The sequence below is a fragment of the Salvelinus fontinalis genome, chromosome 6, assembly GCF_029448725.1.
Source record: "Salvelinus fontinalis isolate EN_2023a chromosome 6, ASM2944872v1, whole genome shotgun sequence".
Taxonomy (NCBI): Eukaryota; Metazoa; Chordata; class Actinopteri; order Salmoniformes; family Salmonidae; genus Salvelinus; species Salvelinus fontinalis.
The window spans coordinates 68,956,451-68,975,395 of record NC_074670.1 but is presented as its reverse complement, the minus strand read 5'-3'; the positions used below and the strand labels follow the sequence as shown (position 1 = coordinate 68,975,395).

At 43.7% G+C, this 18,945-nt stretch overlaps 1 protein-coding gene across 1 annotated transcript; it reads left to right on the top strand.

Moving 5' to 3' along the window:
- Nucleotides 1-43: 43 nt before the first annotated feature.
- Nucleotides 44-15,591, top strand: LOC129858351 (vascular endothelial growth factor A-like). The gene is made up of 8 exons (XM_055927519.1): nt 44-1,138; nt 6,543-6,588; nt 6,859-7,055; nt 7,218-7,291; nt 7,416-7,448; nt 9,872-9,952; nt 10,360-10,545; nt 10,735-15,591. Exons 1-8 carry the CDS (start codon nt 1,067-1,069, stop codon nt 10,754-10,756), a joined length of 711 nt encoding a protein of 236 aa, XP_055783494.1. The 5' UTR covers nt 44-1,066; the 3' UTR covers nt 10,757-15,591.
- Nucleotides 15,592-18,945: the final 3,354 nt, after the last annotated feature.

Sequence of the window (18,945 nt, the reverse complement as noted above, 5' to 3'; positions counted from 1 at the left end):
AGTGAAGTGGTAAATTATTGACCGTCTGAATGATTAATTGAAGGGCGACGTTCATCTGTATCCATTGCGCGGGTGCGTCAGTGTCATTTTGAAAAAGTTGGCAGTGCAACGGTTACGCGGAATTCGGAGTGCGTCGAGTGGAGTGCGCCTTCTAATTGTGATCTGAAGGGCAAAGGATATGAGGAACCGATCATGACAAACCAAGAAACGCTGTCAAGGACATTTTCTCTTTATGGACTGCTTTGGCACGACGAACTTTAATATCTTATTCTCAAAAGAGGACATATTGCTTAAAGTATAAGTCGTTGCGGTGCAAGCGTCTTCAGCAAAACGTCATCTATAGGCTCTTTCTCAGAGACACCGCTCTGTATAGGCTACGCAGTGTCATGAAATGTGCGTGTGGCACCGTACCTTATGTGATTCAAGACAGTCGTGTTGGAACTTAAATAAGGGATATTTGTCCTATTTTAACGTTCCTTAAGACAAGGATACAATATTGAACATTTTCTACTCAAGACTATAAATGGACCTGCAGTCACGCCACCCCTGACGCTCACCCACAGACCGTTTCATGGGTTCCCGACCAACAATGGGCGAACCTAACCGGCTTACATGCCCAGACCTCCGGCTTTGGAATATTGGGGGCCATCATTCAAAGTTCGCACAACTCTCAGTAAAATAGAGGCAACCAAATTGTATTGCATTGAAAGTGATCGACTGAGATTTATAAAATTAGGCTATTTGTAAGAGGCATCATATCTGTGCGCTTGATTGCCAAGAATGATTATTGATGGCAATCAATACGTTGTTACATTGTAGCTAATTACATTGTGTAATTGTTCATTAATTAATCAAGTTACAGTTTTAAGTCAATCATTGGAGTGTTTGCCTACTCATTTGCTCATGATTTTTCACGTTCATGCGTAACGGTATGGGAATGCCACCAGCGCTGTCATTTCATAGGATGGAACCTAAGGACAACAGATGGAATATTGATTGAGTGGAGAGAAAAGCAAAACACCAATTCATTGACCAACATTTGGCGTGACTTTTGGTGTACTGCACAATGGGGATTTTGCTTCAAGTCATTCTAGGAATGTTCCTCTTGCTCTCAAGAATACGCACATCCCATGCCAAGGTATGTCAAATAATTAACTACACGCTGGTAGACTATTGTCTGCATGGGAATATACAGAATTGAGATTGTTGTATTTCTTTGCACTGTGTTATGCTACAAAGCATCTGGTTTAGTTGAAGGGAAAGTAAAGATAGGAATACAAGGAATTTAGTAGCAGTACAAAAATATCGAATAAAAGTCTATTTTGAACTGATTCTTGTGTATACATTTCCCACTTTTGGATATTACCCCCATGGTCATTGACGGTCTTGTATGGAGATTACCCCTATGGTCATTGGCGTCTTGTATGGAGATTACCCCTATGGTCATTGGCGTCTTGTATGGATATTAACCCCATGGTCATTGACGGTCTTGTATGGAGATTACCCCCATGGTCATTGGCGTCTTGTATGGAGATTACTCCCATGGTCATTGACGGTCTTGTATGGAGATTACCCCCATGGTCATTGACGGTCTTGTATGGATATTACCCCCATGGTCATTGACGGTCTTGTATGGAGATTACCCCCATGGTCATTGGCGTCTTGTATGGAGATTTCCCCCATGGTCAGTGGCGTCTGGTATGGAGATTACCCCCATGGTCAGTGGCGTCTGGTATGGAGATTACCCCCATGGTCAGTGGCGTCTGGTATGGAGATTACCCCCATGGTCAGTGGCGTCTGGTATGGAGATTACCCCCATGGTCATTGACGGTCTGGTATGGAGATTACCCCCATGGTCATTGACGGTCTGAGTTTACAAAGGTTGATAGAATTGTGTGTAGCACCACTCGCGCTCTCCTAGACTCATGTACCATGTTGATACAATGTGGCACAACTCTGCCATACTGACGGGCTGTACTTTGTAACACAAGGCAGATGTAGGCTACTGTACATGAGTTACATATGGGGATAGATAATAATTTGCCAACACAGTAGTCTCCATAAACTTCCAGACACACAATTCTTCACATGGCAGATTGGTTTTATTTATGTCTGGAGTCTTCATATCAAGAACATGTAGTGCCCTGAAGCTGCCCGCCCTGATTGAGCTGTGTGGACGTGGGATATATCAGGTTGGAGGTCCTGGGAATCATCCTGGAAATCATGTTGCACTGGGGCCCCCATATCACACACACACACACACACACACACACACACACACACACACACACACACACACACACACACACACACACACACACACACACACACACACACACACACACACACACACACACACAGTGTTAGTGGTCACAATGGCTTTTTCTACTCGTCCCCCTGGGAAAGGCTGGGTTAATGTTTGCAGTTAGAGGGTAGAAGCGTCTGATGCTGCAGCTAGCATTGTGTGGTCTGTTGCAAGAGCTTGGCTGGCACTGTTTAGATTACTTGTGTGTGTTTTGAGAAAGCGCAAGTGTGTGTGTCAGAGAGGGAGACAGAGTGAGAGTGTGCCAATGCCTGTGTCGGACAGGATCAGATACAACCAGACTGGGAGGGAGCTATAGACCACTGTGGAGCTATAGGCCACCCTACTCATTCTAGGGGCCAGTATGTGGAGCTATAGGCCACCCTACTCATTTTAGGGGCCAGTCTATGGAGCTATAGACCACCCTACTCATTCTAGGGGCCAGTCTGTGGAGCTATAGCCTGCCCTACTCCTTGGGATGTTGTGTACTGATTGATTTATGATATGAATGAATCACCAGTGTGATCTGACATGTTTCTTGTTGCTCAGACACTTACGACAGTAAAATGGCCACACACACATCGGTAAACTCAGAGTCAAACTGTGCCAAACCAGAAACTGTGGAGAAAGCACGTGGGTGGTGGGGTATGGGGGTGTGGCGATTGAAATGGGGGCAATTGGGCAAAGTCTACATTCCCTCAGCAGTGGCCTTGGTCTACTCAGACCTGATAACGACATTGTGTGTGTGTGTGTGTGTGTGTGTGTGTGTGTGTGTGTGTGTGTGCGTGCTTCCATGCTTGTGAGAGTGTGTGTGTGTAAACTACATAGTATGTATTTTGTGTGTTATTCACCTGGCTAAGGTATTTGATGTCAGTGTAGAGCGTGACAGTGTAGTAGGGGCTGTGAGGTACTAGGGGCCCTCACTGTATATAGGGTTATAAACACAGTGACACCAGGGATGTAGGGCTGTCGTAGCGCAGTTGAGCGGTGCTCCCTCATGTTTTTCAATTTGAAAATATACAGAGCTGGTAGAAACATTTCTGGAAAATGAATTTGAATAAATTATATTAAATTACCACTGAAATTCCATGAAAAACAATAGAAAGACAAACTATATAAATACTGTATATAGGCTATAGCAGCCTATATACAGGTAGGAAAATGTTCTTCCCAGTCTTAGCGGTGGTCCAAATGATGAATAACTGTAGCATGTGCAGCATGTCCAGCCTCCAGCCTTTGGTTGGAGGCAGGACCACTTTGAGTGGGACAAATCCCATGGAACAAGAACTGCCACAGACAGGAAACTCCAGGGGTTGCTAAAACGACTATGGTCAAAACAGTTTGTTATGCATTTGGGCTCATGTACGACGCACTTAACTCACCTTATTGTCCAGATGCCTAGCTTACGGAAACGTACCACCTCTATTGCGTATGCAGACAAACTGAATCCCCACATGAACCTTATCATCACAACAATGAGATCTAGGATCCAAATTCACTGTGTGTCTGCCTTGATGTTCATAAAACTCCACAGAGCCCATCTTGTGCAGTGGAACCCAAAACGACATGTGACCACTTGTTTAGGGTGCTGTCCTTTCAGCACTACTATTCGAAGGGTGCTCGAACCACTTAAAATAACCCTCATAACCAAGAGCTGTTGCCGACACCTAATAGTCCTACTCATCATTTACTATTATTATTATTATTACAAATAGAAGATTATCACTTCTCACAATGGTGCTTGTTTAGTAAAGCTAGATCAAAGCTGAATCAATGTCTCGCAAGATCACAATGATTCATTAGTATTTTACATAACAGAACCAAATATCATCGCATATACTGTATCACAGTTACACCAAAAACACCTCTTCAGTAACTTCTTAACCGAAGGCGTTCAAAACTCAACAGAGCACCATTAGACAGGATATATAGTTGAAGTCGGAAGTTTACATACACCTTAGCTAAATACATTTAAACTCAGTTTTTTACAATTCCTGACATTTAATCCTAGTAAAAATGTCCTGTTTTAGGTCAGTTAGGATCACCACTTTAATTTTAAGAATGTGAAATGTCAGAATAATAGTAGAGAGAATTATTTATTTCAGCTTTTATTTCTTTCATCACATTGCCAGTAGGTCAGAAGTTTACATACACTCAATTAGTATTTGGTAGCATTGCCTTTAAATTGTTTAACTTGGGTCAAACGTTTCGGGTAGCCTTCCACAAGCTTCCCACAGTAAGTTGGGTGAATTTTGGCCCATTCCTCCTGACAGAGCTGGTGTAACTGAGTCAGGTTTGTAGGCCTCCCTGCTCACACACACTTTTTCAGTTCTGCCCACAAATGTTTTATTGGATTGAGGTCAAGGCTTTGTGATGGCCACCCCAATACCTTGACTTTGTTGTCCTTAAGCCATTTTGCCACAACTTTGGAAGAATGCTTGGGGTCATTGTCCATTTGGAAGACCCATTTGCGACCAAGCTTTAACTTCCTGACTGATGTCTTGAGATGTTGCTTCAATATATCCACATAATTTCCCATCCTCATGATGCCATCTATTTTGTGAAGTGCACCAGTCCCTCCTGCAGCAAAGCACCCCCACAACATGATGCTGCTACCCCCGTGCTTCACAGATGGGATGGTGTTCTTTTGGAAGACCCATTTGCGACCAAGCTTTAACTTCCTGACTGATGTCTTGAGATGTTGCTTCAATATATCCACATAATTTCCCATCCTCATGATGCCATCTATTTTGTGAAGTGCACCAGTCCCTCCTGCAGCAAAGCACCCCCACAACATGATGCTGCTACCCCCGTGCTTCACGGATGGGATGGTGTTCTTCGGCTTGCAAGCTTCCCCCTTTTTCCTCCAAACATAACGATGGTCATTATGGCCAAACAGTTCTATTTTTGTTTAATCAGACCAGAGGACATTTCTCCTAAAAGTAGGATCTTTGTCCCCATGTGCAGTTGCAAACCGTAGTCTGGCTTTTTTATGGCGGTTTTGGAGCAGTGGCTTCTCCCTTGCTGAGCGGCCTTTCAGGTTATGTCGGTATGTGACTTGTTTACTGTGGATATCGATACTTTTGTACCTGTTTCCTCCAGCAACTTCACAAGGTCCTTTGCTGCTGTTCTGGCATTGATTTCGCATCAAAGTACGTTAATTTCTAGGAGACAGAACGCGTCTCCTTCCTGAGCGGTATGACGGCTGCGTGGTCCCATGGTGTTTATAGTTGCGTACTATTGTTCGTACAGATGAACGTGGTACCTTCAGGCATTTGGAAATTGCTCCCAAGGATGAACCACACTTGTGGAGCTCTATAATTTTTTTTATGAGGTCTTGGCTGATTTCTTTTGATTTTCCCATGATGTCAAGCAAAGAGGCACTGAGTTTGAAAGTAGGCCTTGAAATACATCCACAGGTACACCTCCAATTGACTCAAATGATGTCAATTAGCCTATCAGAAGCTTCTAAAGCCATGACATGGTTTTCTGGATTTTATTAAGCTGTTTAAAGGCACAGTCAACTTAGTGTATGTAAACTTCTGACCCACTGGAATTGTGATACAGTGAATTATAAGTGAAATAATCTGTCTGTAAACAATTGTTGGAAAAATGACTTGTGTCATGCACAAAGTAGATGTCCTAACCGACTTGCCAAAACTATAGTTTGTTAACAAGAAATTTGTGAGTGGTTGAAAAACAAGTTTTAATGACTCCAACCTAATTGTATGTAAACTTACGACTTCAACTGTATGCTTTGATTGAAACAAAACACAAGAAAGACAAATTGTTTGTTAACACCATCTGCTCAAGTTCTATCACGAGACAGGATTTAAAGAAGATCTAAATGCATATTCCCATGAAACTGATTGAGATCAAATGATTGACATGGAGATGCAGTTTGGACATTTCACCGGTAAAACGTAAAGAAGTATCATTTACAATTAACAGTGATGATGACCTATTTTGAAATGAAGTATGCCTAACTTGGTGTTTGAGGGTATTCAAAATCTGAAGTTTACTGAGACAATATGTGTGGGCCTAGGCAGACGTTGCAATTGGAGGATGCATTTTATGTATATAATTCTATAATGATATTCAATAGGCTACCTCTGTCTGTGCAAACTTTGATTGAGAAATTATAACGTCATTTAAAAAAAGATGTGCGCTCCCTCACCTAAAAACATTGCACTTCACCACTGCCTGACACACCTCTTCTTCTGCCACTCTCCTCTTCCAGCTAGCCCACTGGAGACCTGCAGACACCACCCCCAAATCCAGAGAAGGTACTTCCTCTTCCCCAATGTGATAATCCCAGCATATGTGAACAGGCTGATGATGAGTAACTATGTGTGTATAAATAACAGATGTGAGAATTAATACTATATTTGTGACGTGTGGTGACCTTGTAAAACGTATGCATCTGAAATGTAAATCTCCCTCCCTCCCTCCCTCCCTCCCTCCCTCCCTCCCTCCCTCCCTCCCTCCCTCCCTCCCTCCCTCCCTCCCTCCCTCCCTCCTTGTGTCTCTTTCTCTCTCTCTCTCTCTCCATCCAGTGCGTCGGTGGTTGGAGGTGTACTCTCGTAGTGTTTGTGAGCCCAGGGATACCCTAGTGGAAGTATGGCAGGAGTTGCCAGGGGAGACGCATCACCTCTTCGTGCCCTCCTGTGTGTCGGTTCGCCGCTGTGGCGGGTGCTGCTCCGACGAGGCACTGGAGTGTGTGCCCTCACTCACACAAACTATCACCATGGAGGTACACACACGCACGCACGCACGCACGCACGCACGCACGCACGCACGCACGCACGCACGCACACACACACACACACACACACACACACACACACACACACACACACACACACACACACGCAGGATTATTAGTAACTATAGTTTGTGTCTTTGTACTCTGCAGCTAATGAAGACCTCCTTTATGAAGCATGAGCTCATCGAGCTGGACTTTGTTGAGCACAGCCAGTGTGAGTGCAGGTGAGCACACACACACACACACCACACACACACCACACTCACACACACACACACAAACCACACACACGGTATATGCATAAATGTATTCTCAGTGTGTGTCCTCACATAACCTCTCTCTCTTTAGACTAAAACAGGATCTTCAGTCAGCCCCAACCAGGTACAGTACTGTATGTATGTGGCTATCTGTGTACACTACCATTCAAAAGTTTGGGGTCACCTAGAAATGTCCTTGTTTTTTAAATAAAAGCAAATTTTTTGTCCATTAAAAGAACATCAAATTGATCAGAAATACAGTGTAAACATTGTTAATATTGTAAATGACTATTGTAGCTAGAAACTACAGATTTTTTAATGGAATATCTACATAGGCGTACAGAGGCCCATTATCAGCAACCATCACTCCTGTGTTCCAATGGCACGTTGTGTTAACTAATCCAAGTTTATCATTTTAAAAGGCTAATTGATCATTAGAAAACCATTTTGCAATGATATTAGCACAGCTGAAAACTGTTTTGCTGATTTTAAAGAAGCAATAAAACTGGCCTTCTTTAGACTAGTTGAGTATCTGGAGCATCAGCATTTATGGGTTCGATTACAGGCTCAAAATGGCCAGAAACATAGAACTTTCTTCAGAAACTCGTCAGTCTATTCTTTTTCTGACAAATGAAGGCTATTCCATGTGAGACATTACCAAGAAACTGAAGATCTCATACAACGCTGTGTACTACTCCATTCACAGAACAGCGCAAACTGGCTCTAACCAGAATAGAAAGAGGAGTGGGAGGCCCCGGTGCACAACTGAGCAAGAGGACAAGTACATTAGAGTGTCTAGTTTGAGAAACAGACGCCTCACAAGTCCTCAACTGGCAGCTTCATTAAATAGTACCAGCAAAACACCAGTCTCAATGTCAACAGTGAAGAGGCGACTCCGGGATGCTGGCCTTCTAGGCAGAGTTGCAAAGATAAAGCCATATCTCAATCTGGCCAATAAAAATAAAAGATTTAGATGGGCAAAAGAACACAAACACCTGACAGAGGAACTCTGCCTAGAAGGCCAGCATCCCAGAGTCACCTCTCACTGTTGACGTTGAGACTGGTGTTTTGCGGGTACTATTTAATGAAGCTGCCAGTTGAGGACTTGTGAGGCGTCTGTTTCTCAAACTAGACACTCTAATGTACTTGTCCTCTTGCTCAGTTGTGCACCGGGGCCTCCCACTCCTCTTTCTATTCTGGTTAGAGCCAGTTTGCGCTGTTCTGTGAAGGGCGTACACAGCGTTGTATGAGATCTTTAGTTTCTTGGCAATTTCTCACATGGAATAGCCTTCATTTGTCAGAAAAAGAATAGACTGACGAGTTTCTGAAGAAAGTTCTACATTTCTACGGCAGTGTACATTTATAGATACTCGTCTAAATGTTCCTTTTATGTCCTAAACTGTTTATCACATCAAATTGTATGCGCCGAATACAACAGCTGTAAACCTTACCGTGAAATGCTTACTTACAAGCCCTTAACCAACAATGCAGTTTTAAGAAAATAGAGTAAAGAAAATATTTACTAAATTAACTCAAGTAAAAAATACAAAATACAGTTTTTGAAGGGTGCTGTGCTGAGCTGTAGAAAGTTATGATTTGTGCAAAACTAAAGTAAGTCTAAGGCAAGGCTTTTGACCATACAGAGGAAGAGCTACTTTTGCTCTGTCACAGCCCACCCCTGACCCAGTAGCAGACTGACTAGCTGGCCTTAGACCAACAGAGCTGAAAGGAGGTCAACGCCCACAGAGAGGAAAGTTAGGGAAAGGGTGAGAACAGGCTGATAGAGGTCAACGCCCACAGAGAGGAAAGTTAGGGAAAGGGTGAGAACAGGGGGACAGAGGTCAACGCCCACAGAGAGGAAAGTTAGGGAAAGGGTGAGAACAGGCTGATAGAGGTCAACGCCCACAGAGAGGAAAGTTAGGGAAAGGGTGAGAACAGGGGGACAGAGGTCAATGCCCACAGAGAGGAAAGTTAGGGAAAGGGTGAGAACAGGCTGATAGAGATCAACGCCCACAGAGAGGAAAGTTAGGGAAAGGGTGAGAACAGGGGGACAGAGGTCAACGCCCACAGAGAGGAAAGTTAGGGAAAGGGTGAGAACAGGCTGATAGAGGTCAACGCCCACAGAGAGGAAAGTTAGGGAAAGGGTGAGAACAGGGGGACAGAGGTCAACGCCCACAGAGAGGAAAGTTAGGGAAAGGGTGAGAACATGCTGATAGAGGTCAACGCCCACAGAGAGGAAAGTTAGGGAAAGGGTGAGAACAGGGGGTTAGAGGGAAAGAGTGAAAGCTAGAAACGGAGACGGAGGTTAGGGAAAGGGTGAGAACAGGGGGAACAGGGGGATTTTCCTAACTTTCCTCTCTGTGAGCGTTGACCTCTATCTTCCTGTTCTCATTTTCTTTTCTAATAAGGCTGTTGGACTCTAAGGGAATCCCCCAAAAATGTCATTTGAGGCAATAACTCAAAAAATCTATTACATATCTATTTAGATTTTGATCTGCTATGGTGATGTATTGTTGTTTGACACAGATGTATGTCTCTGACTAACAGGCCTGTGAAGCCTCTGAGGAAAGGCAGGAAAAGGGACAGAGAAAAATCCAAAAGAAAGAAAATTGGAACTATCAAAACCACGTAAGTTCAACTAAACATGCAACTCATACAGGTGCCTCAAAATAATGAACCACTAAGTTGTTGCTTCTTTCTCCATTTATAACACTATCATTTAAATGTTTTATCACAAGTCTAAGCAAGTGTCTGTTTCTCTGCGGGTTTGTGTGTTTCTGCACACATACATCATTCCTAGAAAATCGCTCTACCCAGAGAGCAGAAAGAGAGAATTCAGTTCTTCTCCTTTTTCATCCCTTTTCATCAATTCTCCATTCATCATGCTGCTGTCAGTTATTTGCTGTTATAGGGGTCAGAGTTCACTCAGTGTCTCTCAGGCTCGTCCATCATTCAGATCAGAATGCCAATGGTGTCTGTTTAAAGGTTCTATATTTATTCTATTCATAAATAGACTATTCTCTTTATCACTCCAGACCCTCCTCTCCCCCCACTACCCCATTTCCTCTCCCTACCACCCTGTCTTCCTTGCCAGGCCCTCGATGTACCCCTTGTCCTGGGAGGAAGTGGACGCTCGATTTACAGTCTTGTCTGTGTCGCTGCAACGTGACCACAGAGAGCTGCAGTCAGAAAGGGAGGAGACTCAACCAGCACCTCTGCAGGTCAGTGTCCAGTGACGGCAAACCACCATCAGAACCAGAGCGATAGAAGGAGAGCTCTGACCACTACCACAGACATAGTACCAACCGTGACCATGCATCACAGCCACATTCAACATGGCTGAACCACAACCAAACATTACACATTTAATCAATCTGATCTGAACTCTCTCTTGTTTCTTTTTGTTTTAGATGTGAGGCCATGAGGCGGTGATGCTCTCTCTCCCCTCTCTCTGTCTCTCCACTGGTTCCAATGTCACTCTCAGCCATGCTTAGCGCAATCCTGGGTACCTCTCTGTCAGGGGTGGGATGGGGAAGAATATTCCTAAGTACTCCCTTCTGTGTCCCTCCTTGTCCTCCAGAAACCCCTTCGGGAAGTTTTCAGACCCCTTGACTTTTTCCACATTTTGTTAGGTTACAGCCTTGTTCTAAAATTGATAAAATAGTTTTTTTTCTTCATCATCAATCTATACACAATACCCCATAATGACAAAGCAAAAACAGGTTTGTAGAATATTTTGCTAATTTATTAAAAATGTAAAACTGAAATATCACATTTACATAAGTATTCAGACCCTTTACTCAGTATTTTGGTGAAGCACCTTTGGCAGCGATAACAGCCTCGAGTCTTCTTGGGTATGACACTACAAGTTTGGCCCACCTGTATTTGTGGAGTTTCTCCCATTCTTCTCTGCAGATCCTCTCAAGCTCTGTCAGGTTGGATCGGGAGTATTGCTGCACAGCTGTTTTAAGTTCTCTTCAGAGATGTTCGATCGGGTTCAAGCTACTCCTGTGTTGTCTTGGCTGTGTGCTTAGGGTCGTTGTCCTGTTGGAAGGTGAACTTTCGCCCCAGTCTGAGGTCCTGAGCACTCTGGATCAGGTTTTCATCACGGATCGCTCTGTACTTTGCGCCGTTCATCTTTGCCTTGATTCTGACTCGTCTCCCAGTCACTGCCGCTGAAAAACATCCCCAAAGCATGATGCTGCCGCCACCATGCTTCACCGTAGGGATGGTGCCAGGTTTCCTCCAGATGTGACGCTTGGCATTCAGGCCAAAGAGTTCAATCTCGGTTTCATCAGACCAGAGAATCTTGTTTCTCATGGTCTGAGAGTCTTTAGGTGCCTTTTGGCAAACTCCAAGCGGGCTGTCATGTGCCCTTTACTGAGGAGTGGCTTCCGTCTGGCCACTCTACCATAAAGGCCTGATTGGTGGAGTGCTGCAGAGATGGTTGTCCTTCTGGAAGTTTCTTCCATCTCCACAGAGGAATTCTAGAACTCTGTCAGAGGGACCATCAGGTTCTTGGTCACCTCCCTGACCAAAGCCCTTCTCCCCCGACTGCTCAGTTTGGCAGGGTGGCCAGCTCTAGGAAGAGTCTTGGTGGTTCCAAACTTCTTCCATTTATCAATGATGTTCACTGTGTTCTTGGAGTCCTTTAATGCTTCAGAAATGTTTTTGGTACCCTTCCCCAGATCTGTGCCTCGACACAATCCTGTCTTCTAGCTCTACTGACAATTCCTTCAACCTCATGGCTTTGTTTTTGCTCTGACATGCATTGTCAACTGTGGGAACTTATATAGACAGATGTCCAATCAATTTAATTTACCACAGGTGGACTCAATCAAGTTGTAGAAACATCTCAAGGATGATCAATGGAAACAAGATGCACTAGAGCAGAATTTAGCAAAGGGTCTGAATACTTATATAAACAAGGTATTTCTGTTTTTTATTTTTAATACATTTTAAAAACCTGTTCTTGCTTTGTCATTATGGGGTATTGTGTGTACATTGCTGAGTTTTTTTTATTTTTATCGATTTTAGAATAAGGCTGTAACTTAACAAAATGTGGAAAAAGTCAAAGGGTCTGAATACTTTCCGACACCACTGTATATATACACATGCCCCAACTGTGTCTAGATCTGTATATGCGCAGTCAGTCAGTCTCATCATCACACAGCTTCTTCAGGCACTTAGTCAACATGTTTAGAAACACCGTCTCCTTCACAAGGGACAATGATGGGACCAAATGTAAAGCACAGTTTAGATGTCCGGTATCATGATGGCAATGTGAGGCAGTGGGTGGCCAGGACGTTAGTTGTGGACCGGACAGGATTCAACACTCACACCTCCACTTCTGTATGAGACATTGGGACATGAAGAGGATTTAGAGACTGATCACAGATTAGATATAACAGACATGTTCATGTTGAGTTTTGTTTCTTGTCTTCATAGACACGGTGGGTCAGTGTTGCCCATGAACTGCAGTTGGACTGTTTTGCAGAAAGACAATGGCAACAGTGATGATGATCCTGGTCTTGAAACACGTGTTATATTTTCTACAGGGAGACTCCGATAGGAGAATGATTCCAGGGTCAAGTCATTAAAGTGCAGTAAAGATATAGAATACTGAATGGACACACACACACATGGACAAACACATGCACACACACACACACCAGCTCTGTGTATAAAGCCGTCAGGCTGCACCCCCATAGACCTATAGCTAAGTGAGTTGAATAGCTGCATAGACTGTATTTGTGTGGTCTACACACTGAATGGCACAGATGGGTTACCCTGCTGTCTCTCATTCACAGCGTATGGTCACAGGCTGAATCACTGAGGGGTTTTCTGTCATTTGTTTGATTTGGTTTTTGTCTCCATCTTTCTGCTCCGGAGTGAAAGGGCTGTTCACGCCGACAGGGCAGTGAGGGGAATGACAATGATGAAGCCTGGCCATCGTCCAAGGGTTCTCACACACGCACGCACGCACGCACGCACGCACGCACGCACGCACGCACGCACACACACACACACACACACACACACACACACACACACACACACACACACACACACACACACACACACACACACACACACACTTACTTCTAAATAGAAATGAATGCAGGTATCTTATAAGATTTTCTTTTACATGCAATATAAAGAGTGGAAATAAGTATAACATTTTTAAATCCAAATGTTTTTTATACTTCATTTTATTGTATTTGTATAAGTTGTTATATTTTGGCATAATTTTGTCCTGTTGACTTAAAAGATGTTCTATATTGTGAAATGTTTCTTTGTTTTTGTTTGTTCTTAATCCGTGGACATAAAGAGTCCCTCTGGGTGGCCGACTAATACCACTACGTAGACATGAGGCGTCTAAACATATGGATAACTGTGAGGCATTTAAACAGGGAGAGACTTCTCAATGGCCAAAAAACAATATACATTATAATGTGCAACAAAAATATTCCCCAGGGAAATGTTGTCTCGCAAAAGGAAAACATTTAGTATTATATAGCATTATATGGTGTTTGTATTGTTTTGTGGAGCTGAGATGGGATGGGTGTCTGGAACATAACGGATTTATTTACTGATAGAGTCAGTCACCTCTCCTACCCCCCATATAGCATGTCACTGGTGAAACAGGATTTGGTCCATAGCTATCGTCCACGGACGTGTCAGAAATCGATCAGTGTTTGAACAACTTGTCCATTAGCATGGTAAGCAAGCTACAGATACAGTTACGGGTCTATTTACTTTGGGTAGCCATCAATCTGAATCAGGGTGGCAGGCTTTCTGTCTGTGAGGGATGCTTAGAGCTGTGTGGGTAAGGATACAGCTACAATATAATATTGTTTAGCAAGAATCTCATTCAACAAACAAGCAAATGATCTCTCTTCTTTCTCATCATTGTTCATGTTTCCATACCTGTTAGCAGTTCTAGAAGCCTCCTCATGTAAAACAGATTGCAATTCCAGAACCTGAGTGTCACATTCCAAATGTTATTCCCCTGACATTCCTTTTATTTTGTCCTTTTATATTGTCCTTTTATTTTGAACTCGGTCTGAAATGTTTATTTTCACTAAGCAATAAGTATGGCCTCTGATTGAGAGACTGGGATGAGCATACAAATATTTTAGCTGAAGTAGCAGATTCCTCTCCAAAAATAATGAGATGAAACTCTGACAACATATCAATGATTCTCCTGAAGTCTGCCTGTTAACAGATTTAGCTGAGGGATTTGTGAGCTGTATGTGAAAAGTGCGTTTGAATTCAGGCTCTGAGATTGGTCCTGTGATGGCAGTCAGACCAGACACTACGCAGCTCTACTGAGTATGTCTCCCCTCCCCTCTCTATACATCGAAGCATCTGTGAGCTCCTCCTCTGTGAGCTCCTCCTCTGTGAGCTCCTCCTCTGTGAGCTCCTCCTCTTAATGGTGGCCTGTGAATGCCAAAACAACCCCCCCTGCTGTAGAGTTTGCAAAGCGTCATTGTCAAACTTTGTGTGGGTCCACAGGAAACTGTCCGTGACCCCACTCTCCGAGGGCGTCTCAGGGAGAGTTGGGATATGCAAAAAATGCATTTACTATTCACACATGAATATAATACACACTTGTGGATGTGTGAAACAGGACAGATATAACCACCCCACATTATCATTATGAAACTTGCCAGTTACAGAAAGACTTGGAGAAGGGACTATATTCTCCATTCATACAGTAATATACTACAAATGTCCATTACATATCCAACATGAATGTGCTGGTTGCGCACCTAGTCTTCCCTCAGCCACTGTGTTGTAGACCCATGAGTTTGGCAAAGCGAGTCTAGCACATACCCTATCTACTGTCTAGGTAGACCTATTCAAGCCCTAACTGTCTTATACTCCGCTATAGCAGGCAGACCCTGACTAAAAGTAGATCATAATAATAATAATACTATATAATGTCTTATATCCAACCACCATCATGTGTATGACATAGAGCATACTTTAGAATGTCTTGTAATTCATTCCAGCTATACTCCCATGTTACAGAATCTACAATTACAAATGCGTTGTAATGTGTATAACACTGATATTGCTGCTACACCATTTATGCCCTATTTGATGTGTGTGTGCCGCTGTACCATGCCGTTTTGTGTCACAGTATATTATGACGATTAATCAGTTCGATGTTTATGTAAGGATGTTAATACTACTAGGAAATGTTCAAAACAAAACAACCATGATACAATGTTCCAGATATTATTAAAGGAAATGTCTTATTTTTTGTAAAATGTTTTGTTATTGGTAGTCTCTCCAATGCTTCCAATGCCCTTCCTGTAATCTCTTTGATGTCATCCCTCTTTTACCACCATGCCTCCTCCCTCTCTTCTTTTTCATCCCTCTCAGCAGTAATGAAAGATAAACAGGCTGATGATTGAAGTGACATCTTGGGAGTGAGGGATGGAGGGATAGTGACACCCTGGGAGTGAGGGATGGAGGGATAGAGAGCGTGTGAGTGACATGATGATATGAGAAATAATATTGACTCTCCTCCTGAACTGTGCTGAGTCAGCCGCGCGGCAAGTACTGTGTGTGTGTGTGTGTGTGTGTGTGTGTGTGTGTGTGTGTGTGTGTGTGTGTGTGTGTGTGTGTGTGTGTGTGTGTGTGTGTGTGTGTGTGTGTGTGTGTGTGTGTGTGTTGCTGAGTGCCAATTATTTACATCTTCAAACAAGTGATGATAGTATGATTTTATGGGAATATACTCCATTGTCCTCATATTGACTTTTCATGTCAGAGGCTGTGAGAGGCAGTGACAGTGCAATATCCGATAGCGGATTATATCTTGAAACTGGCTTCTGAGAGGAGTAATTATTTCTCATCCAGTCTCTATATCTCTCAGTGATGCAGTTCATTTTTTGGGGCCCTCCCCACCCTGAGACAGCCATGCCTGTCTGTTTCTCTGTCTGTCTGTTTCTCTGCCTGTCTGTCTCTTTCAGTGATGCAGTTTGTCTTCCTCTCCACCCTGAGATAGCCATGTATGTCTGTCTGTCTCTTTCAGTGATGCAGTTTGTCTTCCTCTCCACCCTGAGAGAGCCATGTCTGTCTGTCTGTCTGTCTGTCTGTCTCTTTCAGTGATGCAGTTTGTCTTCCTCTCCACCCTGAGATAGCCATGTATGTCTGTCTGTCTGTCTCTTTCAGTGATGCAGTTTGTCTTCCTCTCCACCCTGAGAGAGCCATGTCTGTCTGTCTGTCTCTTTCAGTGATGCAGTTTGTCTTCCTCTCCACCCTGAGAGCCATGTCTGTCGGTCTGTTTCTCTGTCTGTTTCTCTGTCTGTTTCTCTGTCTGTTTCTCTGTCTGTCTGTCTGTCTGTCTGTCTGTCTGTCTGTCTCTTTCAGTGGTGCAGTTTGTCTTCCTCTCCACCCTGAGATAGCCATGTCTGTCTGTCTGTTTCTCTGTCTGTTTCTCTGTCTGTTTCTCTGTCTGTTTCTCTGTCTGTTTCTCTGTCTGTCTGTCTGTCTGTCTGTCTGTCTGTCTCTTTCAGTGGTGCAGTTTGTCTTCCTCTCCACCCTGAGATTGCCATGTCTGTCTGTCTGTTTCTCTGTCTGTTTCTCTGTCTGTCTGTCTGTCTGTCTGTCTGTCTGTCTGTCTGTCTCTTTCAGTGGTGCAGTTTGTCTTCCTCTCCACCCTGAGATAGCCATGTCTGTCTGTCTGTTTCTCTGTCTGTCTGTCTGTCTGTCTGTGTGTCTGTCTGTCTGTCTGTCTGGCTGTCTGCCTGTCTGTCTGTCTCTTTCAGTGGTGCAGTTTGTTTTCCTCTCCACCCTGAGATAGCCATGTCTGTCTGTCTGTTTCTCTGTCTGTTTCTCTGTCTGTTTCTCTGTCTGTTTCTCTGTCTGTCTGTCTGTCTGTCTGTCTGTCTGTCTGTCTGTCTGTCTCTTTCAGTGGTGCAGTTTGTCTTCCTCTCCACCCTGAGATTTCCATGTCTGTCTGTCTGTTTCTCTGTCTGTTTCTCTGTCTGTCTGTCTGTCTGTCTGTCTGTCTGTCTGTCTGTCTGTCTGTCTCTTTCAGTGGTGCAGTTTGTCTTCCTCTCCACCCTGAGATAGCCATGTCTGTCTGTCTGTTTCTCTGTCTGTTTCTCTGTCTGTCTGTCTGTCTGTCTGTCTGTCTGTCTCTTTCAGTGGTGCAGTTTGTCTTCCTCTCCACCCTGAGATAGCCATGTCTGTCTGTCTGTTTCTCTGTCTGTTTCTCTGTCTGTTTCTCTGTCTGTTTCTCTGTCTGTCTGTCTGTCTGTCTGTCTGTCTGTCTGTCTGTCTCTTTCAGTGGTGCAGTTTGTCTTCCTCTCCACCCTGAGATAGCCATGTCTGTCTGTCTGTTTCTCTGTCTGTTTCTCTGTCTGTTTCTCTGTCTGTTTCTCTGTCTGTCTGTCTGTCTGTCTGTCTGTCTCTTTCAGTGGTGCAGTTTGTCTTCCTCTCCACCCTGAGATAGCCATGTCTGTCTGTCTGTTTCTCTGTCTGTTTCTCTGTCTGTCTGTCTGTCTGTCTGTCTGTCTGTCTGTCTGTCTGTCTGTCTGTCTCTTTCAGTGATGCAGTTTGTCTTCCTCCCCACCCTGAGAGAGAGCCAGTCAGCTCCAGTGAGATTGAGCTCAAGGCTGATGCTGCCTGGCCTACCTGTCATGGAGGGCATCCTGCCAGTGACTAAATATAGAAGCCTGCACAAGATTAGGGAGACAGAGAAAGGGAGGGAGGGAGAGACAGTGACTCATCCATCAGAAGACATGGATGTATTTTCAACCTTTAATCCTATTCCCCTTTTTGTAAAAAGGTTTTCTACTCTCTGAAAAAGTCCCAGAACCTTGTCATGTTAGTGCAGAATAATATTGGAACTGTCTAACTGTCTCTGATTCGATGGTGGTGCCCCTGAGAACCAGTGACTCGTTGTGTGTCCCTGAAACTCCTCATCTCTCACCCGCTCTCTTTATCCTTCACTCCCTATCTCCCTCTCTCTCTTCTATCTGTGGAAGTGGTTTCCTGTATTTTTCCATCGTTCTCTGTATGTATTCGTACTATAACCCTAGAGACGTGTTTTCCTCTGCTTTTGTAGCAGCAGCTGTGTGTGAGAGGCAGAGACAGAGAGAGAGAGAGAGAGAGAGAGAAAAAAAAAATGCAGACTCGTACATTTTCTCAGTGAAAACAATATACTGAGCAAATGTAAAATTGGCTTTTTACCAAATTACCGTACCACAGACCACGTATTCACCCTGCACACCCTAATTGACAAACAAATAAACCAAAACAAAGGCAAAGTCTTCTCATGCTTTGTTGATTTAAAAAAAGCCTTTGACTCAATTTGGCATGAGGGTCTGCTATACAAATTGATGGAAAGTGAGGTTGGGGGAAAAACATACAACATTATAAAATCCATGTACAAAAACAAGTGTGCGGTTAAAATTGCCAAAAACACACATTTCTTTCCACAGGGCTGTGGGGTGAGACAGGGATGCAGCTTAAGCCCCAACCTCTTCAACATATATATATATAAACGAATTGGCGAGGGCACTAGAACTATCCGCAGCACCCGGCCTCACCCATCTAGAATCTGAAGTCAAATGTCTACTGTTTGCTGATGATCTGGTGCT